Raw genomic sequence first — 26810 nt, forward strand, 5'->3', positions numbered from 1 at the left:
AGCAAACACCAGTTCATTGTTACAGAGATACACTAAAGAGACAAGAGACAGAAATAAAATAAGAAATTTGCACTGAATATTTATTTTTATAAACATTGTGTATTCCAAACAAGTACGTGTTGTTTCAGTTGTAAGCCACAATCTGTTGGAACCAATGTCCCAAGAGCTCTTGTCATCATAAACCAGACAGTCAATGCATTACCACGGTCTGCGGACATAGAGAGCTTTCAAGTGCAAAGCAGACTATCAGAAAAGACATACTGCCGACCTCCTTAACAACCTAGTCAATGCTAAACTCCAGTAAAAATGCTTCATATGTCTGCAATTTAGTTGTCTTAGTGCCATTGTAATAAATTAATAGAAAATATATCTTTTTTTTATTCATTGGAAAGTCTATAAGAAAATGTACAAACATCTAACTCCGAAAAAGGACCAGCTATTTCGGCGAAAGGTAAAACAAGCATTTGAACAGAGGCAAAAAACCCAAACTTCTAAACAAACAAACAGACAGACAAACAAAATGCAATCAAAAAACCTCACTCTACCAATGGTAACTATGTAGGCAAACGTGGAAACATTCGCAGTAATAAAACCTTACAAAGAGGATAACTGCAGCTTGTGCAGGGACTGTTAAAAGGACATACAAAGAACAAGCAGTCAGGTAATTCACTAGTCAAAATGTGCACATGTAATTTCTAGAACAGTCAAAGATTAAAAAGTAATCATATGGCACAAAACTATTGCTGACTGGTGATGGCATTAGTCTTCGTTCTGTCTTCAGAGCAACACACTGGCCTCACCCCGTAGAGGTCAGTGGGAGCCCTTTGCATTTCACAGGAGTCTCTGCCCCATCACACTGCTACAATGCTCGATTATCCCTCAGGCTTACAGACTGCAGTGATCCCGTACTCCGTATTCACAGCGTAAGACCCATCCTACCTCAAAAACAGGCCCATGTGACAAGCTTTGCATGATAGAACAAGTTACTTTAAAGTTTTCTTCTCTTAATAAGATGAGATTTTTTAGGAAAGGAAAAAAAAATTTTCCTAGAGCCAAGTTTTATGATTTCACCCTGAGAATTTCCAAAATATTAAAATCTGAACCTACACCTTAGCACAAGGGCAGCATGCTTATAGAAGCTGAACAAAACAACCTGGGACAGACCCACCTGGCATGATACTACCCAGCATTTACAGAGAGCAGGAGAAACGAAATCACTGGTGGCACAGCGACTTGGTGCATCACAGAGGCCAATCCCTACCCCAAAGCCAAATCCCAGACCAGGTGTGTTCTGAGCCTGGCTTTCCTACCTACTGCTCATGAAAGAAATACTGCTTTGGTCCATCTATTGGAAGTACATGTGTTCCAAGAACATTGGTGCAGTGATACCAACAGAATTGCCTCAGAAGAGTGAAGAGATTTTGGTAACTTAACATACTCAAGGGATTTCACTCTATTTGCTTGACTTCAGGGATCTGGTTCTGTTTTGGCTACCATTGAATGTCAAATAAATGCTGTTTCGCTGCTCACGGTTGAACCATAAGCGAGACTGACTTTTTTCCAAGGATAGTTTGTGAAATCTCCAAACTATCACAAGGCATTGGGGAAAAATATAACCCACCTTACTTGTCTTTTACAAGGGTTGCCTATTCATTCTGGAGGCAAATGCCTAAAGAGCATTCATTAACAGACTCTTGTTGAGAAGGGAGGAAGGGAAAGCTTGGCTCTTCTTAATTTTTTTTTTCCAAATAGAAAACATACGACATTCAGTGAGTTCAAACCAACTATATAATAAGACTGAAAAGAACATTTCCAGTTTCAAAACCCAGGAGAGGCTTGAGTGGAATGTAACCTATGGTACTATCTACACTTTACTTGTGGTTGCTTTGACTTTCAGAGCAGTTAATGTAAACCAGGATCACAGAGTGTAACACCTGCCCAGCCTAAAGAAACCCTTGCTCTTTCATTCTAGCTGCAAGATAGCATTTTTGGATACTGTTGGAAAAAAAACAACTTAAATACATGAGCATTAATTAAAATGGAGAAAAACAAAGTAACCTTCAGCAACTAGAATAATTTCTGTAGCAATGGGGGCAGGCAGAGCCAAAGTGGTGAAACAAATCCAGATATTATTGGCAAAATTAACATTTTATGTGCTTTGAAAAGCTCATCATCCTATCTGTTAACACCCACCCACCCTTGGATTTCTTAGAATAGCCACAGCCGCCAAAGACGCCTACATGGCATTTGTGAGCAACAGACAGAAGTATCACTGAACACTAGAAGTACTCACAATGTTCTACAAGATAATGTTTCATATCCCAGCTTGAAGAGATGTCCATCGTGCTAATCTACCTTCATTACCCAGGTATTGCTCTGAAGAAGGAGGAAAGGAAGTACAAGATAACCAACTAGTAAGACCTTTGTCATCTTTCACCCAGATTTCATGTAACTCTTCCAGGAGGACCAAGTCTCTCATTCCCTTAAGCCTGAGGACAGGATCAGAGAGCAATACACAGCAGAGCAGTCTGATCCCATTCCCTCTGACCTCCGTGGAAAGGTGAGGGCTGCTCGCCTTATTTGAGGCTGAATAAAGTCAGACCCAGTATTCCCAGTTAAAAACTGGAAACTTAGAACAGGGTGCCTTCTTTGACTGTCTACCCTAAACTCTTCAGACTGATCTGAATGTCATTCTAAGGTGGGCCTGTATGGTAAAGGCTGAGAAAATATATGTGCTAATTGACATGCTTTCCTTCTACCCTACAGCTGCCCATTGAAGGACAGCTTCCTATTTGAGCAACCACTCGATCCATAGGAGAAACACAGTTTATCAGTCTCCACTGGAATGTTTTATCTTCTCCTTCTCTCACCTCTTCTGCAACCACGTGCTGTGGATTAGCATGTACAACACAGATCCTAAAGAGCTTGATCAAACACCAGAGAAGCATTCGGATAAATTTTTACCACCCAGTTTTGTTTTCCATCATCTAGGTAATCATTCAAATATACTCTTCTATTTTAGATTTTCAACCAGCCTTTGAAGTGGCATTCCACGTTTACGTGAGCAGCTGCTTACACTAGAGGGGAGAAAAAGGTGTCTGGACAACTTAGAGGCTGGTAAAAGCAATTATCCTTGACGGCCTTCAGACTTAGAACTACCCCTTTGAGAGGCAGCACATAAATTAGTCTGTCACAGGCGTGCTGATAAAACCAGCACCTTGTAAAACAGGTCAAATCTTGCTTAGTAACACGAGAGTCAACATGGCATCAGTGAGCAAGTCAACTGGCAAGGAGGTGGTGATCACAGACCATACACCGATCACAGAGGAAGGCTTTTCTGTCACATGTGGCCACTCTAGCTACTTACAGTAAGATTTCTTTTTGAATAACAACAACAACAACAATAAAATGCTACACCTCTGGAGCAGGCTGGCAAGATGCCTACAGTGAGGAGTCAGTAGTCCATCCCATGGGGCAGTGCTGGCAGCCGGAAGGCAGAGCAGTGTGTCCTCATAACTTCATTTTCTTCACCACAGGAATTGGCAGTGCTTGATAAATTTTAGCTGAGTCCTCATTAGTGACCAACTTCACCCAGACAGGGCGGAAGCTGCCTTTGAATCCAACAAAAGCCATTTTTTCTGCAAATCAGGACAAACACATTAGAAATGTGTTGAGCCTGCACCAGAAAAACACCTGTGTGCGTGGCAGGTAGACAAGAGCACATATGTGCACACAACCTTGGCCAGTTATGCATTCTACAGGTATTAAAGAAATACTTTATACTAATGAAGTATTTAAATGGAAGCTTAAATGTATGCTTCCATTAATTAACAACGTGTGGTACATAGCAGAGGAGAAATAGAGAAGGAAAAATCTCTCCTAGCAGTCAGCTTGAGCTATTTGTCAAAGCTATCATTATTTGCATGGTGGTTATACTCAAAACCCTTTCCTGCTTGGGAAAGGTGGGGGAATGATGAGGGACATCATGAGAGACAAGACCTACATTAGTGTGTATAACATGCATGAGGAAAGTGTGCCAAAAGCTCACAGAGTTTACACAATAGAGCAATATTCTAGCACAATATGTGATGCTTTGAAATCTACATGCTTTGTGCCATCAAGCGGAAATTTTGTTTCAAGAGAAAACCAGCTAAAAATAATTTCAGACAAGTAAAAAATCCTGGTTTGTGGTATTTTGCAGGGAAAAAAGTCCAATATTCCTACTGTTAAAATGCCTTTTTATTTAAAACAAATCTGGAAAATCAACCTCCCTGAATTCCTTACTTCTAAGAGCAACTGCTAGACCACCTTTTCCATCTACAGTATTAAATTGAATGTTGTTATCCGAAGCTGTAATGGATACAACCTCACTGAAAAAAAAAATGACTGGTCCTAGGCTATTTAAATGCATGTTGATAGAAACAAGCAAGAAAAAGTTTAGAAGCAGAAACAAGGTCCCTTTGCTGGAATCCTGGGAGGGGAGTAAATCAAAGGGGTTTAGGACTGCATTTTTAAAAAGTAGTTACCTTTTAGCCTAAACCCCTCTTCTGCTCCAAGTTTCTCCAGTACTTTAGTCCATGGTCCTCTTGAAATGAATCTTCCTTTAGATATCACCAGCACTATGGAGCTGAAGGAAACAAAGCCATTTATAAACAGATAGAGTCAGAATACATTCCTTGCTTGTCTGTCTTCAGCACTGGTAACTCCTGCCCCCCGAGTGACTCAAAGACACCCACAAACAAATTGGTTTCTGCTCTAATGGCTTTTGTCAATGTTTTCCAACAGTTTAGTCACACATTCACCTTTCCAATCACGCAAAACCCATTATAAAGCAAACAAAATTAACTTCTTTTTTTTTTTTTTTTTTTTTTTTTTTACAGTTTTCTAGGATTATTTAAATGTTTCCAACCAGAAGTTCCATGCTGCTTTGCTCAGAAAGGAACATGCTCTCCTTTGATGCTCTTAGCAACTCAAGTATTTTCATGATCAGCAGATTAAATGTGAAGAAATTAACTTCTTAGAGACTTTTGCTGGCCTGATGCTTTTCTTTCATTTTCAATGTGCTTTTGCTTGAAATGTATATTATTACTATTACTGTCTTACTTGTATTACATGTCTTACTTGTATGTACTCTATTTCATCTCAAAATTCTTGTCCTCAACAAATGCCAAGTGATAAACAAAAGACGTGTATAAGTAGTATAAGCCAGTGCAAATCTGTAAATGCTTGAGTAAACCTCAATAACTGCATAGGCTTAATTTTAGATGGATAGAATAAAATCCCAATTAAACATGAAGAGATAATTATGTAGTGAGACTTTTCTGGGGAGAAGCACAAGACACTCAGTGAAGTTAAGCTCATTACCTCCTACGAGACACACAAACACTTCCAATGGTTATCTCAAAGTCTACCGAGGAAGAGCTATGCTTCAATGAGTTCAGTGGAATTTTTGCTATTAAGTTCAGTGAGACTGGGATGTCATCTTTGTTCACCTCCTAATTTAAGCTTCATGACAGTAATTGAGCAGACACTTGCTTAGATCAAATTATTTCATTCCACCTTGTGGTTTTCCATGAATTAAACCTCCCTGGCTCAAATGGCATCTGCAGTCTTGCAGAATGAGAACCTTGCTGGGTTTGCTTTCTGACATCACAACAGATATAAGTCACTAAAATTAATTAAGCAACAGCTCCTGCAGAGCTCAAGCCTGAGCTACCCAGCACAGTGGTTAAATCTTAACACCTCAGCTGGAACTGGAACTGTTCAGGGCAAAATAGCAGTGGGTAGTGGCAGAGAAACAAGAGGAACAAAAGAGTTAAGAGGACTTTTCCCAGAATGAAATTGAGGTGTTAAAATGCTCCAGACCTTGCAAGAGTGGATTAAGCTAGCAGGCTAGTTTTGACTACTCGGTGAATGCTGAATCACCTCTTCTTTTCTTCCTTCAGTTAACCAAAATCATTACTTTCTATTAAGCCTTTCATGCTATGTACGTTTAAAAGAAATTCAGTGGATGTTTTGTTTTCTTATCCTTGGGAAACTCATCAGAAAAATGGAGTTATTAAAAAAAAAATATAATTTGCCTGCAGAGAGTTGCTTATCTGAATGAAGAGGCTTGTCCTTGTTAGAAACACCTCTTCTCACATCTCTGAACCGCACTTTCATCCAGCAAATGGATGTAAGATGTTTCACATCTATAGCTGAAGCCCTTGCATGATCAAATTGGAAAGGCTCACAGGGCATGGGGTGGGAAAACTTTTGGTGATAAAAAGACAATAATTTGGGGGTTTGGTCCTTGAAAACCACATCTGAGTGACACCTGAGGGGTGCTGACCATGTTGGGTCAACTTCCAATCCTAACTCTAACCCTAATCCTGTTCCAAAACCAATCCAGAGAAGACAATGAGGCTCAGAAAGACTTAAATGCACCTATAGTCCGATTACGATTCAATCTGCTAAAATAAGAAAGAATCCAGGTGCTGGATTTAGCCAGGATTGAGATTGGATTTTTTGCAAAGAAGGATGATGGCCACTCTGAAAAGCCCCCTTATGGTTGTTACGAAAGAAAAGCGGGCAGCCACCATGCTCCTCTGCAGTAACTACTCAGTGTGGGGTTTGCAACCTTCAAAATTATTTAGAAACACATCTGGATCCACCTGTGTGGCACTCTTTTGAAACTTCCCCCAGATCTCTAGAACAAACACCAGAACAATATCCTGTCCATCTGCCCACAGTTATTTTTGATGATTCATCAACGAAGCAATCATATTTGTATTAAATGTTACATATCAGATTTCAAATCAAACCACATTTAATAACAATGAAATATATTCATTTCCCAATAGCACTCCACAAACTAATATGAGAACAACCCCTTTGGTTAAAGGGTTTCTGACGTTGCTCCCAGTCATATTATAGCAGATGAAGCTGCTGTCCTCCAGGATGCAGGAACAAACATGTGCTGGCTGCTCGCCACCTACTCACAAAACTCTGCTTTTCTACTGTCCCTAAGTAAAACTTGAAAGCATCTAGCCCTCAGGTCTGGGCAGGGAACGTGTACAAAGAGGAATGTATTTTATTAGAGGAATTTTCTGTGATTTGAGAAAGTATGCAGGCAATAGAAAAATGTAAACTGTGAACATCAGTACCAATAAGCGCTGAGTTTATTTGTGAATAGTCTGCAATTTGTCTATAACTCACAACATAAATGTAGACCTGCAGTTTATTAATCAAATGTAGCTCTGCAGTTTATCTGGAGCACAATCAGTTCCCAAATCACTGTCTGCATCCTTCTGCTGCCTGCACATCCTTCTCACATTTGGCCTCTACTGGAGCCAGCAAGGAGAAAAGCACATTTTTAGCCCAGTTAGTCTGGCCTGTGTTGGGTGACAAAGAACAGGAAAAAGATGAGTGTGGTACAGCACTCTTGTGCATTGCACCTGAGAAACACCAGTTTATTTACTCACTGATGCTTGATGTTGTTGACATAATTTTCTATCTGTGCTGGGATTCCTTGTAGAATTGAGTTTTTGAATGTTACTCGATCAACAACTTTTCCACGATGTCCATCAATCACAACCAGTTGGATGCCCTCATCAGAGAGGAAGAACCTTACACCATCAACCTGGGGACACACACAAATATATTCTTAATCTGTCAAAGTAACATGATTGCAAATAACCACCTGTAAGAACCGCTAACAGTATTGAGTCACAGGACTGCTCCTTCTCTCAAAGGTCAGAATTCCAGATCTCTGAGATCAAATTGTCCTGTGTTTTTGCTAAAATGGGGAAGTTACAGCAATTTATTTTTAACAAAATACAAAGCAGAGGTGACCTGGATCTAACTATTCATGGTGACTTCATAAACAGGTTTTCAATAAAAACAAAGCAAGTATCTTAGAATTTTGTTGCATAAAGTGTGCTTGAGAACCCACCTCAATGTATGCAAAGTCATCCTTTAGGTGGAAGTACTGTTTCTTATAAGTTTCTATTTTCACTTCTAGTAGGTGGTCCTTAGTCTTCTGTTTACAAAAAATAAATACAAGAAAGGAGAAAAAAAGAGTTTATAGTGAGGATGTCCATTACCTGAACACGGCATTTTCAGAAAGCATTTTAAACCTTGACATCCAATCAGCAGGAAAGCTACATAATAAGTACTGACTTGCCAAATTACGTTGCTAATGAGACTGAGCACAATGGTAACCTCTCTGCTCATCCTGTCAGCATTTAAATCGTTTCACAAAATGGCAGAATGTAAGTGATTTTCACTTGGCTGAGCTGACATATAATTCCTTGAGGCTCTCCTGTGCATTCTGGCTTCAAGGGTGATGAGTGAAAAAAATGAAAAAACAGATAAATATCCCCCTCCTTTTTCCCAGAACCAGACTGGATTGGATATAGGACACAGTGTTGTACAAAATCTTTTATATGAAAGAGACACTCAGCTATGCAATTCCTTCTCTGACACTGCTGTTCTTATAGCCTGGAGGAGCTGGAGGCCAGGCAAGAAAGCTGTGTGTCTCCAGAATCACATTCCCTGGACCAACCTGGCTGCCAGCTCATCATGGTTTACCCAGTGCTTTTAAGCACAGAGAGCCCAAAAAGACTAAGTATTGAACTTCAGCCAAAGTCTTGAGCGTCTCTGTCCTTTGAGGACCTGCACTCTTTGCACACGCAAGAATCTTTCCGTATTGTTTCCCGTGCCTAAGCCACCTCAGAAAATTAGGCACAGGATACAGTGAGCCTGGTACAAAGTCTTTCTGTGTCTATGGGCAGTGCCAGAACTACAGATTTACACTGACAATAAATCTGAGATAAGAAATCAACTACTTTACCAGCTGTTCATTAGAGAGCTTCTTAGGCATCGGCACTTCTATTATCGGTGTCTCAATGTACTTGGGATAGGCCATGGCTTCACAGTCGCTGATGCCAGCTGTCTTTGGGATCACAGCCTTGATCCTTATTCTTTCACAGCCCTTGACAGAGCAGAAAGCAAATTTCTCCTTCTCATTTTGAGCTTTGAGTTTCAGAAACAGCAGCCTGCGGGTATGGGAGAAAAGCGAACAGCATTCTTGAGACTTCTGTGCAAAAAATGACTAAGCTCCATTTTTGGTGGACTTCTTCCTAATGCTTTACAATAACATGGACAGCAAACCCTCAGTGTTGATGTCTGCATTTTATAGCGCTCAGAATACCACGTTCAAGTAAATGGACACACACATCTCAGAAAAAGATTGGGGAGGTCAGGAAACTCAAGACAGAGCGATTCGATGACACCTGAACTCCTTTTGAGCTCTGTTTTGCAATAATACACTTACGTAGAAATACATGGTTTGTATTTTAGGCCTCTCTTTCTTTCCCATTATTTTAATTAGTTAGAAGAAAATATCAGGCTTTTCACTCTTAGTTCCCGTGCATCACTATCACAGCATCTATAAATAGTCGCTGTTCAAAACAAAAACGGTTGGGTGTATCTACAGTTCAGTTTCATGGCCTGTGCTTCACTTTTGCCTTTTTTTTTTTTCTCATTTGTATTCACTTGGCAAAGTATTTCCCAGAGAAACTGGCAGCACAGCAGAGGTTTTGAATGACTAGTAGGCATGGGAGTCCCAGGAAAATTAAAGAGTGGCCACATTCCCAGAAAGACTTTCTGGTTTCAATGTGATCCCCTCTAATGGCATTAGCCAAACAGCTCACGATTCCAGCAGATTTCTGCTGGATATAAAGCTGGGTATAAATCAGCAAGGCCTGCTTCCTTACCCAGTGTCTTCATCCCAATAGTAGTATCCTTTGCTAGGATATCTGTGCTCCAGTTTCTCCATTTGAGAAGTTCTGTAGAAGGTTCCAGTTTTGTATGTTTTCTTCAAGAGACGATTGTGGATGTCTGAGAGAATGGAAAATGTCGTCCCTTTAGGATAGCAAAACCCTACTTGGATCCAGTCGTTCCTAAAAATAGCAAAGACCCACATTATAACAAGTCAACATATGACTATTATTTTCCTGGGCATGTGAGAAGCCAAATTAAATCATTCAAATCTAACATTTTCTTTTTTTTCCTGGCCAGTTAAACTTTTACCGGTTTGGGATGAATCAGTGCAATGTAAACTAGACATAACAACCATGGGTTAGTTAAGCAATGTAGGTCAGATCTGGTCCTGTCTTCTACACCTGTGACTTCCATGCACCAGGAATGAATTAGCTCTAGACTTCTAGAAATGAACCGTGTTATCTTGCAGGGCTTCCTGGGCGAGGAAACAGGAGACCTCAAGTGGAAAGATGCCAAACTCAGTGGACTTCCTGGAACACACATGTTCCTTCAGGAAGAGCTCATGAGGTGATGACCTCACCGATTAAAAATGTGCAGTTGCATTATTGGGCTGAAACGTTGGAATCTGGTCAGATCACTCACTTGTTGAAGTTGATAAGCCATATGGCCAGCTCTTCAGGGGCTGTCTTGTCCCAGTGGATGGTGTAGCCTTTCCTCAGAGTTATAACTGGCTGATACTGCTGGTAATGAGTGCTTTTGCTCAAAGCCCCTTCCAAGTACAGTGGGTGATTGTGGTAGTCGTTCTTTATTATTTTCATTTTCAGGTTGGCTGGCTTGTAGGCTTGGATGTAGATCTACATGAAAAAAAATCACCAAGGGTTTAATGAACTACAGTAAAACATTGAAGGCACAGCTACTCAGCAGATATGAACTGTGACTTCAGCAATGCCTTGTATGCTGTACAATTGTACCTCTATTTTCAGTTTCTTAGGCTTCTTTTTCAACAAAATAAACTGTTTTCAGAAAAAACCCAACTTATCCATTGAGTTGAGGACTATCACAGAATCACAGGGTTGGAAAGGACCCATTGGACTATGTGCCAGTCGAGGCCTCAAACAGGCCTGCATTAGGGCTGCAGTATTTCAGTGTTAGTGGCAACCCTCAGTGGTGGGGCAGTATCTACCTCAGACATCTGACTTCTGCTGAACAAGTACCCTTCTGTCTGGATTTCAGAAGCAGGAAAACCAGCTCAGTGGCTTCAAATTGGCTTTAGTGGCACTACATGGAAAAAAAAAAAACAATGGCTGCAACACCCAGGACAAAAACGGTGCTACTCATCAGAGGAAAGTGAGGACTGTCCTAAGGTAGCAGAACTCAAAGCTGCTGTGGTAGGAAGAATGGTTTGGTGGTTACACAACAGGATGAAAGATCATGAGAGTCAAAGCCCGATTTTAACTCCTCAGCACATTTGCCATAACACTGTGGGCAACCCTTCCCTCCATAAATCAAGGAATAATAACTAGCTGACAATCCATAGATTACTAATATTAACATGTTAATGCTCATGGATCTCTTATGGGACTTCAGGCAGAAGTTGTTAGAGTGCTTAAGAGTCAAGGCCAAAGTATAAGAAAATGTACCACAATATCCTCCTGTTTAAAACCAGCTATGCAGACATCCAGATAAATAAATCCTGAGTGCTCTGAAGAAAGTCCGTTCCTAAAGGTCAAGCTTAACAGTGTCAAGAAATTTAAAATAAAATAAAGTGATAACAATAGTGCAAGGTAAGCAACTCTACCTGTGCAAAGTGTCCACTGCAGATGGAACCTCTCCAGTCGGGCACGTCAATGCAATCAGGGTGCTTGATTAACCAGTTATCTTCTTTTACCAGATATGAGCCTGGATATTCTGACACAGAACCATCTACATCATGAAAAACTGATGTTTTATCACCATCCATATCCAGATCATTGAACCAGGGTCCAGGTTCTCCAAAGAAGACTCTTGAGGTAATCTAAAGAAAACAGTGAAACACAATTATGTCTCCAGAAAGGAACTAATCACTTACAGTACAGAGCAAAGGATGGCTGTGGTTGCTAGAGTGGCTCAAATAACCTATTTCCTGACTTTATTTGGCATTGGAAAGTAGCTTAGGCAAGAAACAGTGTTGGGTTGGTGGATCAACTCATGCACAAAGAAAACTCTGTATGCACTAGCATGACCATGCTTTAAATGTCCAGATTTTGGCTGCTCAGCTATAGACATTGTAGGCTTGTTGATCAATAGCTCTGAGGCCCCACAACTCCCCACGAAGTCTAGAGTTGCAGGTCCTTTGTGATAGCACTTAGGTAGTAATAAAACTATGAGCTTCAGAAACTGAGCATCCAGAAATGGAAGCACCAAAATAATTGGTTTTCTTAGTCAGCAGGAACATCAGTGTCATTTGGTACAGGAATATCAGGATTGTTTCTCCTATGCCTTCCCACTGCCTCTTCGTTAAGCCTGAAGTCAGTGTAGAGCTGGGTCACACGCTTAAAACCTGTGTTTGATTTGTTAGACAGAGCAGACACAGATTTTCCTGCTGACCATGGCAAAAAGGTTAAAACAACTAGAATTTCAGTCTCAGCTGTGAGAAGATTTGTTTTAAAATTCTGGAGGAAGGTTCAGGAGATGGAGAGATTTCATGAAAGCCACTTCGCTCTTTGTCTGCTAATATATTTTTAAGGTTCCAAAGCCACATAAAGTCACACTGATGCCAGGAACAATCAGTGACCTCCCTTGGGAAATAGCTGCTCAGGCAACTTCTGATTGATATTTTTAGCCAGCATAAATAAATGTCATATTACCAGCCTGCCTGGTGCACTCTGAGAGAGTAACCAACCAACACTTTTAGGGGAATTCTGCTTTTCCCATCCCTTTGGCATAAGGATTGCAAGTCAGCACTTTCCTGACATGTAAGCAAGTCTGCTATTTTTTTTAAAAGTTAAGCAAACCAATTAATTTCGGTTACAACCACTTTATTTATTTATTTGTTTTTAATGTCTGGCAATTGGATTTAACAGCTGCTGAAGGTGAACCTCAGCAAACCAGTTAGCATGTATTTGTGCGAGCGAATACAAAAGTAACTCCAAAACACAGACCTCAGGACGCATTCAGACCAGCACCCAGAAGTTTGTAACGTAATTCAAAGTTTGGCAGACCTTCTGTGGCTGAATCCTGCTCTCATTTATGTCTGCAGAACCAGAGTCCATTGAATTACCCTGGTGTGCAGAATTACCCCATTGTTTCTTTAATATTGTACTGCTGTTGAAAATAAGCAAGCAGATCCTCCTTCCTACTTCAACAGTTTCTGAGACACACAGAAATAGAAAGCATTTCACTTGACTATCACTGTTTTTTTTTTTTTAAATTGATGTCTGCTTATGTTTTGCTACAAATGTGGCAGAGGGTTGAATTTTCTTGTTATTTCACCCATCCAGTTTTCTCCTTCTTAGCCACCACCCTCTTTGTTAAACTTCTGGCAAAGATAACGGGCAACTTCCCGAAGATCTCATTTTCTCCTAAAGGTTGCTACATCCTTTCTGCCCTCAACCCCATTTCCAAGTCAACAGGAAAAGGCTTTTCTGGGAAGGATAACTCACAGGAACATCTTCAAAATGAATGTCGGTGACATTGTTGTTGGGGCAGCTCTGCCAGGCGTTATTGAGCCGGAAGGCCAGGGCACTTGTGTGTCGACCTTCCAGGGCAGCGAATTTGCGGAAGGTGCAGTTCTGGACATTGATTGGTCCATCGTAGAACTGAATCCCTCGAATGGGAAAATCCCTAAAACCCATTTGAAGGAGACAGAAAGACTTGGTCATGATACATTAGCAGGAGGATGAAGACATATTCTAGACATGTACAGTCGCGCAGCACATGTTTCTCAGCTGCTTTCATTTTTCACAGCCCTTAGGGTGACTCCTGAGTACATGTTTGGGAAAAGAAGGGATTTCCTTCCTTTTTAGGTCTGCAAAGTCCTCTTATTGCTGTAAATTCAGCTCAAGTTCTCTTGTGTCTGAACAGATCACCTTTATTTGGTCTGTGCTTTTCATGGAAAGAAACTAACAGCAATGACAAAGCATTGACCTAAATATGAATAAATTCATGTTTGTCATGAAAAGTGAGTTCTGCAGCAGTGAAATCTGAAATTCATCAGAGCTGTACAGACTCCATGGGCTGAGTAACTCCTTGGGCAGGGCTAAAAGAAATCCCACCACATCTTTCAAAAGAACTTTGAGTGAAACTTTGCAACTCGACTGCTATAAATATGGATTTGAAAACAAGCAAAGGTATTGCAATCTATAGGGTTGAAAAGATGTGAAGGGGCAAACTAATGAACCATTATTAACAGCCTTTTCTGATACCATCTGCAAGGTAAAGAAAACACAATTTTTCACACTGATTAAGTGAACAGGATGCTAAAACTCCTTAAGAGGCTGAGATAAGTTGTTTCAAATCTCACTTATAATAAATAAATTTGATCCCTTCCTCATATGAGACAAGACTTGCCTGCTCCTGTGTATTTGTTCTGTCCTTCTGAGTACACAACACCTAAGATGAAATACGCCCACTACGTAAGGATATTAGGAGGAGAGTCGTAAAAGACTGGGTTTTCATTATTACTATAGTTAATAATAAGCTTCCTCTATCACTACTGATAAGGAAAGTTGAGGTGTATAACATAGCAGAAAAAAATTAGCTGAACTGTTTGTTCACTGTAAAGCTACTGCTAGCGTAACTATGTTTTTAGGAATAACAACAAAACATTATTGTACTTGCAAACCAGTCTGTAGGACTAAGGTCTGGGAAGAGGCCACACACAAAGTTCACTGACTATTTCAAAACTATTTAACAAAGGCATCAAATTGCTGTAGCACAGCAACAATACTAACAGCAGCTCTGAGGATGTCTATGACCACATCTGGGCCAGTTCAAGCCCAAAGAAGGGTGAGCTTTCCTGGCAGCTGACCTAGTTGGAGACTGCCACGTCGCTTAACCTCTGTTGACTGCATATACAGAAATGCCCAGCTAGCACACACTCCTTTTGCTGTCTTCTCAGCTCAGTTTGCAGAGAGGAGGGAAAAAGAAAGAGGAGTTTGATGCTGTCTTGGCAGTCTACAAGTATGTACCTGCCAGCAGCAGCTGTACAGTGACAACTCTGGGATCAGGAGACATGAAACCAAATCCTTTCTGTGCAATTGTTATTAAGCTGAACAGAGCTAAAGAAACCACACCAGGCTAGAGTTTGCACTGGGAATTGGAACAGAGAGTGGTTTGATGGGCTGAGCTGAACTTACGGGCCAATGGGCAGTGTTCTTCCTCTATGATCCAGACCTCCAGGTCCCCAGATCTCATTGTCCATCGTCTCGGTGCCCAGGTTTCCACTCTCCCCAACAAACAGGCTGTTCTTGATTTCTTGCTTTGAGCCATCATCATGAGGGAAAGTCCCACCGCTGGGAAAGAAGGGTTGGGGGTGAAGGGGCTGCTAACACCCAGCGCCCCGAGCTATGCTCCAGGCTGCAGCACAGCCTGTACCACACTTACCTCGCTAAGGTCAGGCCAATGCCGTTGTCAGCAAACCTGCAGGGAGAAGAGAGATGATTCAGGAGAGGTTTGTTTTTTCTTCGTTTTGTCATGTCAAACTAAAATAACCAATGAGGTGGAGAACAGCAGGGCTCAGTTACTGATCAGTGCTCAGAGGGCACTTAGGCTTTTCCCAGGTTTGTTCCCTGTCTAGTTTTGGAAGGACTTTTTTGGCACATTTTGCAGTATATGCAGATCATATGAAGCAGCAGACAGGCACCTGATCACTCCAAGATGAGGTCAAGCTCGTGATTACTGTGCAAAGTTTACTTGCCTACTAAAGCCTTTTCCCTGTGTCTAATGACCACACTCTATTCACTGTTAGGAAAAAAGATCATATTTATCTCTCACTCTAACTGGCTTTTGTTATTTAATAGAGCTTTGTCTTACGCACACCTCTGCTCCCCTGTGTTCATGTATCACATCCTGCTTCCATGAAATAACTTTACAAGAGGAAATGTTATAAAAGCAGAGAAGCTTGGCTTCTCTTTCAGCAACAGGAAGTTAGAGATCAGCTTTTTCTTATTAAAAAAAAAAAAACCTAAATCTTTCCATTTTGTTGAAATTCCAAGGCTTTTAGATGAGATAAATCAGAATTGTCGGTCCGTGACTCCTGCTTATAGGAAAACTACAATTGATATGATGGTATGAGTAAGTCTTGATGGTATCTTCACAAAGGTGTCACTTTTAACACATCTGTCACTGATCTCAGCAAAACCACTAGTGGAGATCCAAGAACAGAGAGAAACTCAGCTTTTTCCTGCTTCTGTCTGTAGGTGGCAGCCCCTTTACACGCTCTTGCCTCCCATCTGCTTTTTCCAGCCCCATAAACACACGGTAGTTTATACACCGCATGCCACATTAACATTTGTTTTGTTAATGTGATACATGTCTTTTTGTAGCAACAGACATGGAAATTACTGTGGCTGTAAAGACAATTACAGTTTGATGGCTGCTTCCTTGAATTCACGTACGCTCATAGGTCTGCTGCTGGAAAATGATGAAGTACTTGGTTTTGCAGCAACCTCTGTACGCTGCATCTGCTCCATAACCAATGTAAATGTATCGATGACATGAGTGTGATCCGCGAAGACAATACTTGCTAGCCATGGAGTGGGCTAGATCTTTCTTGTTCATACGTTCATAAGAAGCACAAACTGTATTACTCAATATCACATCTCGCCACCTGTAATGACTGGTCATTACAGCCAGCTTACGCCACCGGTTGCATTAAGAGGCTTGGGTCACTTGAAGGTAAAGCGTCTCTGGCTGGCAACTGGCCAACAGATAATGGCATGAGAGCTATTCCTATTAGGGTTATCGCAATATGCCTTCTAAAGAAGCTTTTTCCTTTTCCTCCTCTTTCTTTGCTGAGGTTGATATCAAGAGCCTGGTTCAGCAAAAGAAACTGTAGAAGATCATCTGTTTTCAAATGCAAAACAAATATCTATTCTGACTAGCACAGGAAATGGCCTTCAAAGAGCACAACATGCACTTGCCCAGTCTCTCTCCCTCCCTTGCTGGTACGATGCATAGTTTTATGTCTGCTTTGTCAGTACATGCTTATTCAGCATAACACTGAACCACATAAAACTGATATGTGACCAGGCTTAGCCAGGGAAGGTGGTGGATTTTGCCACTTTCTTTTCAGAGCACCTCATTTTTCATGTAAAAAATTAACTTTTATATTTAGCTATTTACATCTGTGTGTCTGTGTTTGTATGTGTACGTGACCATTTTTGAATGCTGGTCAGCATTGCACAGAGAAGCAATCTGTGAGATCTTCAGTTCAGACAAAGCAAGCTTTGTTTGTGTAAAATAATGCCTGGGTTTAGTTCACGTTTCATCTTTATTTCAATCTTGGCCATTCAAAAGGTGCAAAGCAGTATAAATATTCCGAACCACAGCTATGCTTGTCATAAACACCAGGACAAACTCTGAAAGCTGAAATAAGGCAAAACTCACTGGCAGTTGTCCAGCCACACATCACCACCCCGCAGCCAGGCCCCGTGATCCTGATTCTTGTAGGCAATAAAGTGCTCAATTATTGCAGGTTCCCTGGGCTTCAAAGGATCAGCATCTTTGTGTGGGCTGTATCTGTAACCAGGAGGAGAGAAGAAAGGGTGGTGAGGGAAGGCAGCCTTGATCATAGCATGATGCTGCTATACATCTGGTTTCTGCTAACTTAGGAAGAGCTTTGGGACAACAGTCCATCCAAGTAGCATGTCTAGTCAAGCAGTGATGGCCAAGCCTAACTGTCAAGGGAAGGACGGTCCAGGCAAAGCAGTTGTAAAGGCTGGCTCCAAGTTTTCTTTCACCTTTCCATTATCATATTACTGAGAGCACGGAAAGTTTATTATTGTTCCCAGAAGTCTGAGATATTTTTTAATCCCTTACTGTTATCATTTATCATATTCCTGTTATTTACATAAATATCCTTTTGTTTTCCCTTTTGAGCATTTTTATCTCTAACCTTGGCTGTGCTGTGGCAGAGTACCACTGCCAAATTTTCCTTGCTGTGCAAAGGAATGAAAACATTTTGGAGAGAGGCTGAGAGTATGTCCTTTGCTATTCCCCCTATACATTAGTCAGGACACATGGAAGATTTATTAACTCTGAAGTTCTCAATGAAATATTGGCCTGACAGGAAAAAAAGCAGACCCAAGTGGAAACTGCAGCAATGCATATCCTCATCTGCTGCCCGTTGGCCACTGCTTGGGCCACAGGATCTGAGCAAGGATCTGACTCACGGGGGTGATGCTGAGCTCAGCTGTCATTTACCCACTCCTGAGGCACAGCTCTCCCTTTTGCTACTGAAAGAACATCTTCCATCACACTACACAGCTTAGAAAGCCTGACAGATGAGTATCCAACTCAGTGCCAACAGTGGCTGGTCCAGAGATTAAAATTCATGGCTCACCAATGGGTAGCAAGGCCAAGCTGTCAAATCACTAACAGATATTCAATAGCGCTTTGCTTTGCTTAATAAGCCATCACATCAATCTGCAACTGAGCATCAGGCTGATAGGGTTCCAGTAAATGAATATGGCTTTGGCAGCTCCATCACTGTGAATTTGCTTTCAGAGAGGGATTTAGTATCAGCCCTTGTGAATTCCTCAGGCATTGTTAAATACAGATATTCTGAGATGGATTCCAGTTTCATTCACATCCATGTATAACTGGAGGAACACTCCAGAGGACAGAGTTTGGACCAGATATTTAATGCTGTAACTGAATGCAGAATAATCTCTCAACTGTCCAGCCTACTTCAAAGTCTGCCCCAGCCAGTCCAGCTACAATCATTTATTCAGTCTTTCAGTCTTGACACATGAAGAGTAGAAAGTGGTATAAATAATCTGAGCTGCAGCCTGTGCTGGTGGGTAATCCTTGAGCATAAATATGACTACATTATGAATAGCTTGGCTGCCAGGGGTCATTCCTGCCCTTGTATGGCAAGGGACAAATTGCCTTTTGGAACCACTTTCTGTGCCTGTGGCAGCAAGCAGCTTCCCAAAGCATGTGTTTAGCTATATGGAAACACAGCAGCAAGCTCTCAAGAGAATTTCAAGAATCTCAAGAGTAGGCTGCTCTCAATTTTTTTTTTTTTTTTTAGCAGCTACTCTTATTATTGAATCAATAATTTCAACTAATTGAGCATTCAAATATTGCAGATGATGTTCACTTTTGAACACCTTTTAGCATCACCTGCTAGGCAGGGCACTGGCATGATGTGGATCACAGAATAACCAGTACATGAGCTGGCTGGGTTCCTCTGGGAAGGAGGGCTGATCCCACCCCTGCAATGCTTGCCCAGTGCATGACTACAGCAATTCAGGTAATCCAAGGCCCGGAGATGGAAAGGAAAAAAAAGGAAGACATTAACAATCATTCTGTCCTGCTGAGCAGAGGTTTTCAGCAGGCTTTTCTTCCCTACATGGCTTCTTCTGCCAAGAAACCCAGGCCTGGGGGAATGAAGGTTGGGTACAACTGGAGGCAGTAGGTCTGTCAAGAAAGAAAACACTGAAACTCAAGATTATCTAAGTCCTTTCTCTCCCTGGGATTGGTAACTAAGCTAAGAGGCAGACTCTAATGAGATAAAAGGGTGCAAGTGCACCCTTTATGCTATTGCACTTTGCCCACAAGAAGCCCTCTACTTACATCAGCCTCCTCTCTGGGGTCACCTTTGCAGAAAAAGTGGGGATTCTCATAAGCCACCAGACCATGGTAGCTCCGCTGATACAATACGCTCTGTGGAGAGGCTTTCAGCCTAAATTACTCCATTACGCTGCACAGAGGCTGTGCACAGCAGCAGGAATGAAGGGTCGCTCTGAGTATTTAATTGTAATTATTATTGCAATGTCAGATTGGGAATGAGACAGAAACATGAAATCAAAGTGTGGACTCCACCATGTAAGCACTCCCTGATCAAGCAGGTCCTAAAACAATGAAGAAAATCGACAGCATCTACAGAAAATACTTAAATTTCTTATTCCCGGGAAACTCTTGCAGCAAGCTCTGCCAGTGGGACTGTTGACTAGACAGCATTTAAATTTCTTGCTTATCTAAAAAAACTAAAAAAAGTCAGTGGCACACCCTACAGCAGATGTAACATCCATGGCAGCTGAGCTCAGAGCTAAAGAACAAGGATAAAAAAATGGGGTTGGGTACTGGGGATCCGTTAAGAAGTGGAATGGAGAAGACGAAGTTAGAAAGTGGTAAATCTAGGTGATGATCTTTCCTCAATAAAAGCCACCGCAAAGGCACTGCCATGATTCCTGTCAGCTTCCTTGAAGACAATTTCTCAGCTTTCAGCCAGTGCTATAGCGAAGTCCTTTCCAAACCAAAGCATGCAAAACCCTTTACCTTCCAGAAATCAGTGTCAGGATAGGTCTCTTGTCCTTGGCTGAGGCTGGAGTGGTTTTGACACCATTATCAATTATCATTCCAGCCTAAAAGAAAAGAGAAATTCAATATTACAGTATATTTATATATTTTACAGTTTCCCTCTCTAGGCTCTGCCTTCAATTGTTCTAACCCCAAATCCCTCACACATTCCTAGTAACTGCTGCTGTTAGTAGCACGTGAACAAGAGAGCTTCCGGGACAATCCAGGCTTGCACGTATTCCCTAAACTGCCACAGATTTCCAGAAACTACACCTCTTTTCTGAGCGTATGTATCCCCATACACCTAAACACCCTGCTGCAGTCTAAAGCACTTACTAACAGTTACACACAGCCCTGCAACATGGCATACTAAGGGTAAATAAGAAAGGAGAAGGCAATTAGGCATGGCAGCCCATATTTATCCCTCTAGAAGCTGTTCAGTTAATTGCTAACATTGGCAGTTGAGGTCTATAATTAGACAAGCTGCCAATAGATGCTCCTGGAGGCACTATTTCGGGAGCGCAGAAGCAGAGAAGCAGCCTGAGCAGAGGGAAGAGCCTCTCTGAGAGCCCAAGAGCCAAGTGAAGCGAGTGCTGGCTGACTCTGAGTGCTCCCACGCCAGCACGCAAGCTGCTTTATCCGTAGACACAAACAAGCTTGCAGTAACTTTTAGTGAAACAGAAAGCACAGGCATTAATAGCTTGCAGATCCAAAAAGCTGGAGGGAGAAGATGGTGTTTTTTTCCGAGGGCAGCATTCCCATTGCGTGCAGACTCACTCGGTAGTTGGAATGCGCACGGTTATTGGAGAATTTCCCCATCGGCATGTGCTCCGAGTAGCCAGGGGAATACATGCCCGCCGAGGGCCCCGTCGGCACATGGTGCAAAACGAACCAAAAACCTGTTTCCTGAAAAAGACAACGGACATCTGAGATTTTGCTTGAACTTCTTTCCTGGTCTATATTAGCCCAAGGATTTATCAGTAAAGCCACAAGGGGTAAGCCAGAAGATTTCAGGACAAATCATAGTTAGCAGTATTGATCTGTTGAGCTACATGCAGCAAAGAGTTTAACACACGCTTACATTCACACTCCTGACCAACATCTTCGAGGTGCCTCAAGTTAAGCTCTGACATACGAATTGATGCTGTGAGACTTCTGAGACCCATAACACACACGCACACATACACTGACGTCCTCCTATCATGATATGAGTGCATCTTAAAAATCAGATCATTTTCATTTAGTTGCCCATAGGTGTATCTAGGAGCCTGGATCTAGGTGCTCACATTTGGAAGCTTTGGAAAGACCGCATCTCTTTGTTTAAGGCTTGATTTTCTTGCTTATTTGTCTCAGTAGGAAAATAAAGGCTCCTGATGTGACAAGAATTCCTGTGGAATTAGCATTAGTACTGATTGAAATTTCAGAGCACCATTACTGTACTGCAATCAACAGAATAATTGCCAAAGACTTCACTGGGACTCCAGAGCCACATTTATTTAATTTATTCAGGCTGCACACTGTGCAAAAGCTAGGATTTTTTGTTAAAACCATTCAGCTCTAGAAACAGCAAGTGACAAGACATGGAGCAAAAGAAAAAGCATTATTTTTTACTGGCAGCACTTGCCACACTAATATATGTCTTGCTCTAGTAGTTTCAAAAATGCCTGAGTAACAGAAGCAGGTTTTATTCCAGCAAGAGTCTCAGCCTTGTAGGGCTTTGACCAGTCTGAGTTGTTACAAAATAAGAAACTTCTGCACTCACTTCAGATCCCGCAGCTGCACAGTTTATAAGGTTGTTGTGTGGATTGGCTATCCAGAAGGTGGATACGGCACTGCAGGTCATGAAAACAAAGAATAACATAAAAATCACACATTCAAGCACACACCAGAGTCACCCACCAATCCCTCCCACTACAGGCAAGGCTGATAGCTCCCCAGATAAGGGGTCCTGCCTTGGGGGCAAAAGGAATGTTTTCTTCCTTTCTTTTCTCATACCACATGTGTCCTCTGTGGTTTGACAGAGAGCATGGGCTTATCTTTTAAAATCCTGAGTATTAAAGGAGGAATTTTGACTGCAATTCCAAGCCTGCTATGAAGCTGTCAGTTGTCAGTCATGTTTTATGATAAGGTAAATATGTTGTTGCACAAGTCACAGAAAAGAACTTTGCCCTCACATAAGCCCTCAGGTTCATTAGAGACTCGTTTAATCAAGGGACCCAATGAATTGTCTCTTAAGGGCTCCACAACTGTACCCCGGTTCCTGCCTCTTCCAAGAGCTGCTGTGATTCATTAACTTGATTTGCTCCCACACGCCTTTGTATTTCTTTTGGGACAAAAGGACTCCATTTGTCTAATGCACATAAAAGACTCTTAATTGAAAGATTCCCATCAAGGAAGGCAGATCAATCCATCACTGCCTGTCCTGTGATATACAGCATTCATTAACCAACACACACATGAACTTTGGAAGGAAAGAAATCAGCACTTACAGCCAGCAGACTGCGTCCCTAAATCTGCTGGGTGAGATTCACCCTCCTGCAGGGGATGAACCTATGTAACCCTCATGTCTATTTTAAACTTGCTGTGGAGCTCTTCATGGGGACTTTAGGCCAAGTGATTGTGCTGCCCTAAGATGAAGTTCCATCTGTATGACTTTATGGTGAAAATACAGCATTTATTTTCTACTTCGAGCATGGGACTGGCCTAGAAAGAAAAAAAATTGGGGTTGTTTCTAGACTACCTCCTGCTGTACAGGCAAGGACGATACATTTCCACAGTAACCTGACTTTCAGCCTGATCCCATTAGAGGCAAGTGGATTGGGCAGGTTACTTTGTTATCTGGCCCAATATCATTGCCTTAATTTCTGGAAGCAGCTGCTTGCCTGCCTCTTCCAAGCCAAGAGAACTGCAGCTCGATGCTCATCCCTGATCCCTGTGCTGGGCGCCTTGGCTGCTGCCCCAGGGGTAGCATTAGTGTATTCAGGCACTTGCAGGCTGGGTGAGCCTAGTGCAGAACAAGTTAATTTTCTGATCACACCTTGAGTTCTTTTATAACAGAAGACATAGCAGATCAAAGTACCATAGGGCCCTTTCGTTAGACCTCTGGCTATCATTCCTAGTCCTTTTTCACGTAACTGTCTTTAAAATGACACAAAACTCCTCTCTCTGACTATTAAAAGGATTATCAGCGGAGAATGAGCACGATGGCTGATTAACTCTTATTTTATGAATGGAGACATTAAGTGCAATTTATAAATAAACACAGATGTAAAAAAAGAGCATTGCATGAATTCATATCTTTCCCTTGCCAAAGCAAAAAGCTAAAAATATGTTTCTTTGGACAAAACCCCAGTTTGTTCTGAGGATAGAATGGTTGATACTCATACAGTCTCAGTAGATTGAGAACATTTCCAAATAAAAGAAATCCCCTGAAGAGTTTAAGTTGTTAGGAGTCAATTAGCTTCTACCTGTCTCATTTTCAGCATGGAAGTCTGGCTCCAGAGACTCTCTCATTGACTTTTTGTGGGTCAGAAATTTAGCTTTTTTTCAGCATAGATTTCCCCCATCTCCAACTACAGCACAATAAAATCCTGGAGAAAAATTTGGACTATGAGCAGAAGGATTCCTGTCTCCCTGCAGCTTCAATGCAGGACCAACACTGTAGTCTCAGGACAAATCCTCACCATGGAAGACCTCATGTTCTGTTGCACAGATGTCTTGTCCTCAAGGTGATCCACTATCAATTTTAAACCTCTGAAAGGCAAGCTTGATGTCCAGCTTTTAATGGAAAACACTCCAAAAAAAAAAAGAAAATGTAGTTCCACAGATGTGCTCTATACTACTTGCTATGTTCCCTGGGCCACAGCTGGGGATCTGTTTGCTCAGCTGCTAAGCACACAGGTTTTACTTTAAGAGTTTCATACTCTCTCAAGAAGAGTCTTAGGGTTGGGAGAAGATAAATAAAGGTAATTAGCTGCTTTGTATGCATCAAAATGAGCAGGTTCCCTGAACAGCCAGGTTCAAGGGAAGGTTGTGCACTTTGATTTTGGGGCAGAAAACCAGCTGGAAAATCATGTAAAGAAGGACCAGGGTGGCCTTCAGGAGCTCGGTGAGTCCATACCCTGCCTTAAGACAGGGTCTGCTAAAATACAGTACTTGTGATGAGCATTTCGTTAACCTGTGCTTAAAAATTACTGCTAATGAAGAATCTAGGAATTCATCTAAGAAAAAATTCTAATGCTTAGCTGTGCATCCAAGCTGGTTGTGTTTTTTCTATACTTCATCTGAAGTATCTTCTATAATCCTCATCTAGACCTCAGCTGGCAGATCTGCAAGGACACTTAGAGGAAAGGATCTTGCAAAAAGGGAGATGAAAGGCATTCGGTGTTTTTCAAGTTTAATGCAGTGTTAGTGGCAAACAGAAGTTTTGAGAAGTTCTCATTAAAATGTTTTCATGAGCTTACGTATAGACAGTTTATTACAGATGCAGTGGGCGTATACAGTCTTTGATCTTTTATTGTCAAGTTCCAGTTCTGTGCTAAGTGGCATTTATTATATTATCCTGGTTTCACCCCATAGTTTGGGTAGACTGTGCCAAATGAAAGTATAATGCCAATGCCGTATCATTAAAGAGTATCCATTCTTTGCAAATAATGACTTCTGAATTAATGGAAGCATTTGCAAAATCAGCTACGATTCCACATGAGCACAAATGTCAGAACCTATCCCATTCTGAACTGAGCAACTCCTTGCCGAGCCATTGGGATCAAGACTTCATAAGACACAAAGCATCACTATGTACTTTGAACTAGATATTTTCAATATCTGAATAGCAACCACCTCAATTGATTTTACGCTAGAATGAAAATTATACCCTAGGTGTGCAAGCATCTGTATTGCACAAATGTAAAGATCCCAAAGCGACTGCTTTCCCAACCTTTAGTAGATTTCTACTGATCACTATGCCCAGATTTCTACAGAAGACTATGTAATCATATACAAATAACGCTGTCTTCTATGGCTAAGTTCTGCAAAGAAAGGAAAGAAGAAAACAGGCTTTCACTCACCTACAGTCTTGCCTGGGTTTAGGGACGTACCCCGGGTAAGCGCCCTCTGTGATCAGTTTGCACATCCTGCTGTCTCGGTCGGAGGGGAGCAGAGTGCTGGGTTTAACAAGAAGTCCAAGGCAGTGATCAAATGTGTTGCGCTCTTCTGGTCCATCCTCAGTAAAGAAGCAATGGCCCAGTGCATCATAACCCACAACATCCTTTACCTGCACGTAACAAATTAAACATCAGTGCTCAGGTTTCATGCTTCAGTTATTGCATAATAAGAAGAAACTTTACAGCAATGGCACATAGGGACCTCAGTACCCTCTTTAACTGAGGGTTGTCTAAGCAAAAACAAAAGCAAGATCACTCTCTGCTCTTAAGAGCTTATAGTCTAAGCAATAAATCCAACACTTCGGTTTAATTAGAATTTGTCATCACCTAAGAAACACTCATTCCATTCTTTTGTCTCCCTGTGAAATCAAAGACTGTCTTAGCATGAGGCTGGAAAAAAACATGGGATGGGAGATGAATGGAGGAAGTTAGATGTTCAAATCACATCTGGGCTCATTCATCTTCACATGGAGTTACATGAGCAGCTACATAAAATGCATCTGAAAAATGCAGCTGAGCTGAAAAAATATTTTTTCAGGCTATCAGAGAGGCAGCAAGTAGTTTTCCAGACAGGCTGACTTGTTTTAGGTTTGACCTGATCCTTTTTTTCCAAGTTGTTGACAGAAGCTTTACTTGACCCTGAGACAAATCAGCTGGTGTTAATCAGTGCTGTTCTGGTTTTGGTTTGAATGTTGTTAACATTGGGACACCGTTGTGTTGGACAGAACAATACCCATCACTCCACTGGAAGATCTGAGAAAACAATTGGAGGAGTAGATATGTGAATTTGAAGCCTGAGGCTGGGAAACAACAGGCCTCAGACATACCACGTCCAGCAAGTCAGTTTTTAGTGGATGCGTCTGTGATATGGAAAATTAATTTCAGGTCTCCGTTGGCCAGGTGAAACACTGGCTCTCCTAGGCTTTCTCTTTGCTTTTCCCATCTACCATTCAGCCATCGGCCACCTTGGACTTAGGAAACCTTCCTGGTGAAGGTTAGCCTGACACCAATTTGTTCCTACAAATGCTTCTGACAAAACAGCAGTTGCCAAGGGGGCAAAAGACAATATTAATCTGTACAGAAGACCTGTTCTTTATGATGTTATTGAAAGACTGGGGTGCTCAATCGCCTGAATTACTTTTGTAAACAGGCCTAAGACTTGTCTATTATCTTCATGACTCACTTTCAAAGCAAAGAGAACCAATTTCAAATAAAATCCCTACTGCTGAAATGACTACAAATGTGTTTTCACATAAGAAAGAACGCTTTGCTTGCCAAATCTGTTACAAGCGTACATCTGCACATACATCTATTATGTATCACCCATGCTCCAAATCTGTGAATGCAAGTCATCACAGCAAATTAAACACAACTAAA

The 26810-nt window shown here is 41.5% G+C and overlaps 1 protein-coding gene across 1 annotated transcript in view; it reads right to left on the reverse strand.

The window, feature by feature from the left end:
• Positions 1–2808: 2808 nt before the first annotated feature.
• The window catches only part of CEMIP (cell migration inducing hyaluronidase 1), a 110225-nt gene continuing 86223 nt past the window's right edge, over positions 2809–26810 (reverse strand). Inside the window, exons 14-29 of the mRNA XM_054077115.1 lie at positions 25338–25543; positions 22034–22103; positions 21049–21177; positions 20251–20336; positions 17353–17484; positions 15349–15384; positions 15102–15257; positions 13407–13587; positions 11564–11779; positions 10408–10619; positions 9759–9944; positions 8834–9038; positions 7934–8020; positions 7464–7621; positions 4527–4627; positions 2809–3638 (exon numbers count right to left, since the gene is read on the reverse strand). Coding sequence (XP_053933090.1) covers positions 3511–3638; positions 4527–4627; positions 7464–7621; positions 7934–8020; positions 8834–9038; positions 9759–9944; positions 10408–10619; positions 11564–11779; positions 13407–13587; positions 15102–15257; positions 15349–15384; positions 17353–17484; positions 20251–20336; positions 21049–21177; positions 22034–22103; positions 25338–25543 — 2289 coding nt within the window. The 3' untranslated portion in view covers positions 2809–3510. The remainder of the gene's footprint in view (positions 3639–4526; positions 4628–7463; positions 7622–7933; positions 8021–8833; positions 9039–9758; positions 9945–10407; positions 10620–11563; positions 11780–13406; positions 13588–15101; positions 15258–15348; positions 15385–17352; positions 17485–20250; positions 20337–21048; positions 21178–22033; positions 22104–25337; positions 25544–26810) is intronic.

The sequence above is a fragment of the Cuculus canorus genome, chromosome 12 (genome assembly GCF_017976375.1).
Source record: "Cuculus canorus isolate bCucCan1 chromosome 12, bCucCan1.pri, whole genome shotgun sequence".
Lineage (NCBI taxonomy): Eukaryota > Metazoa > Chordata > Aves > Cuculiformes > Cuculidae > Cuculus > Cuculus canorus.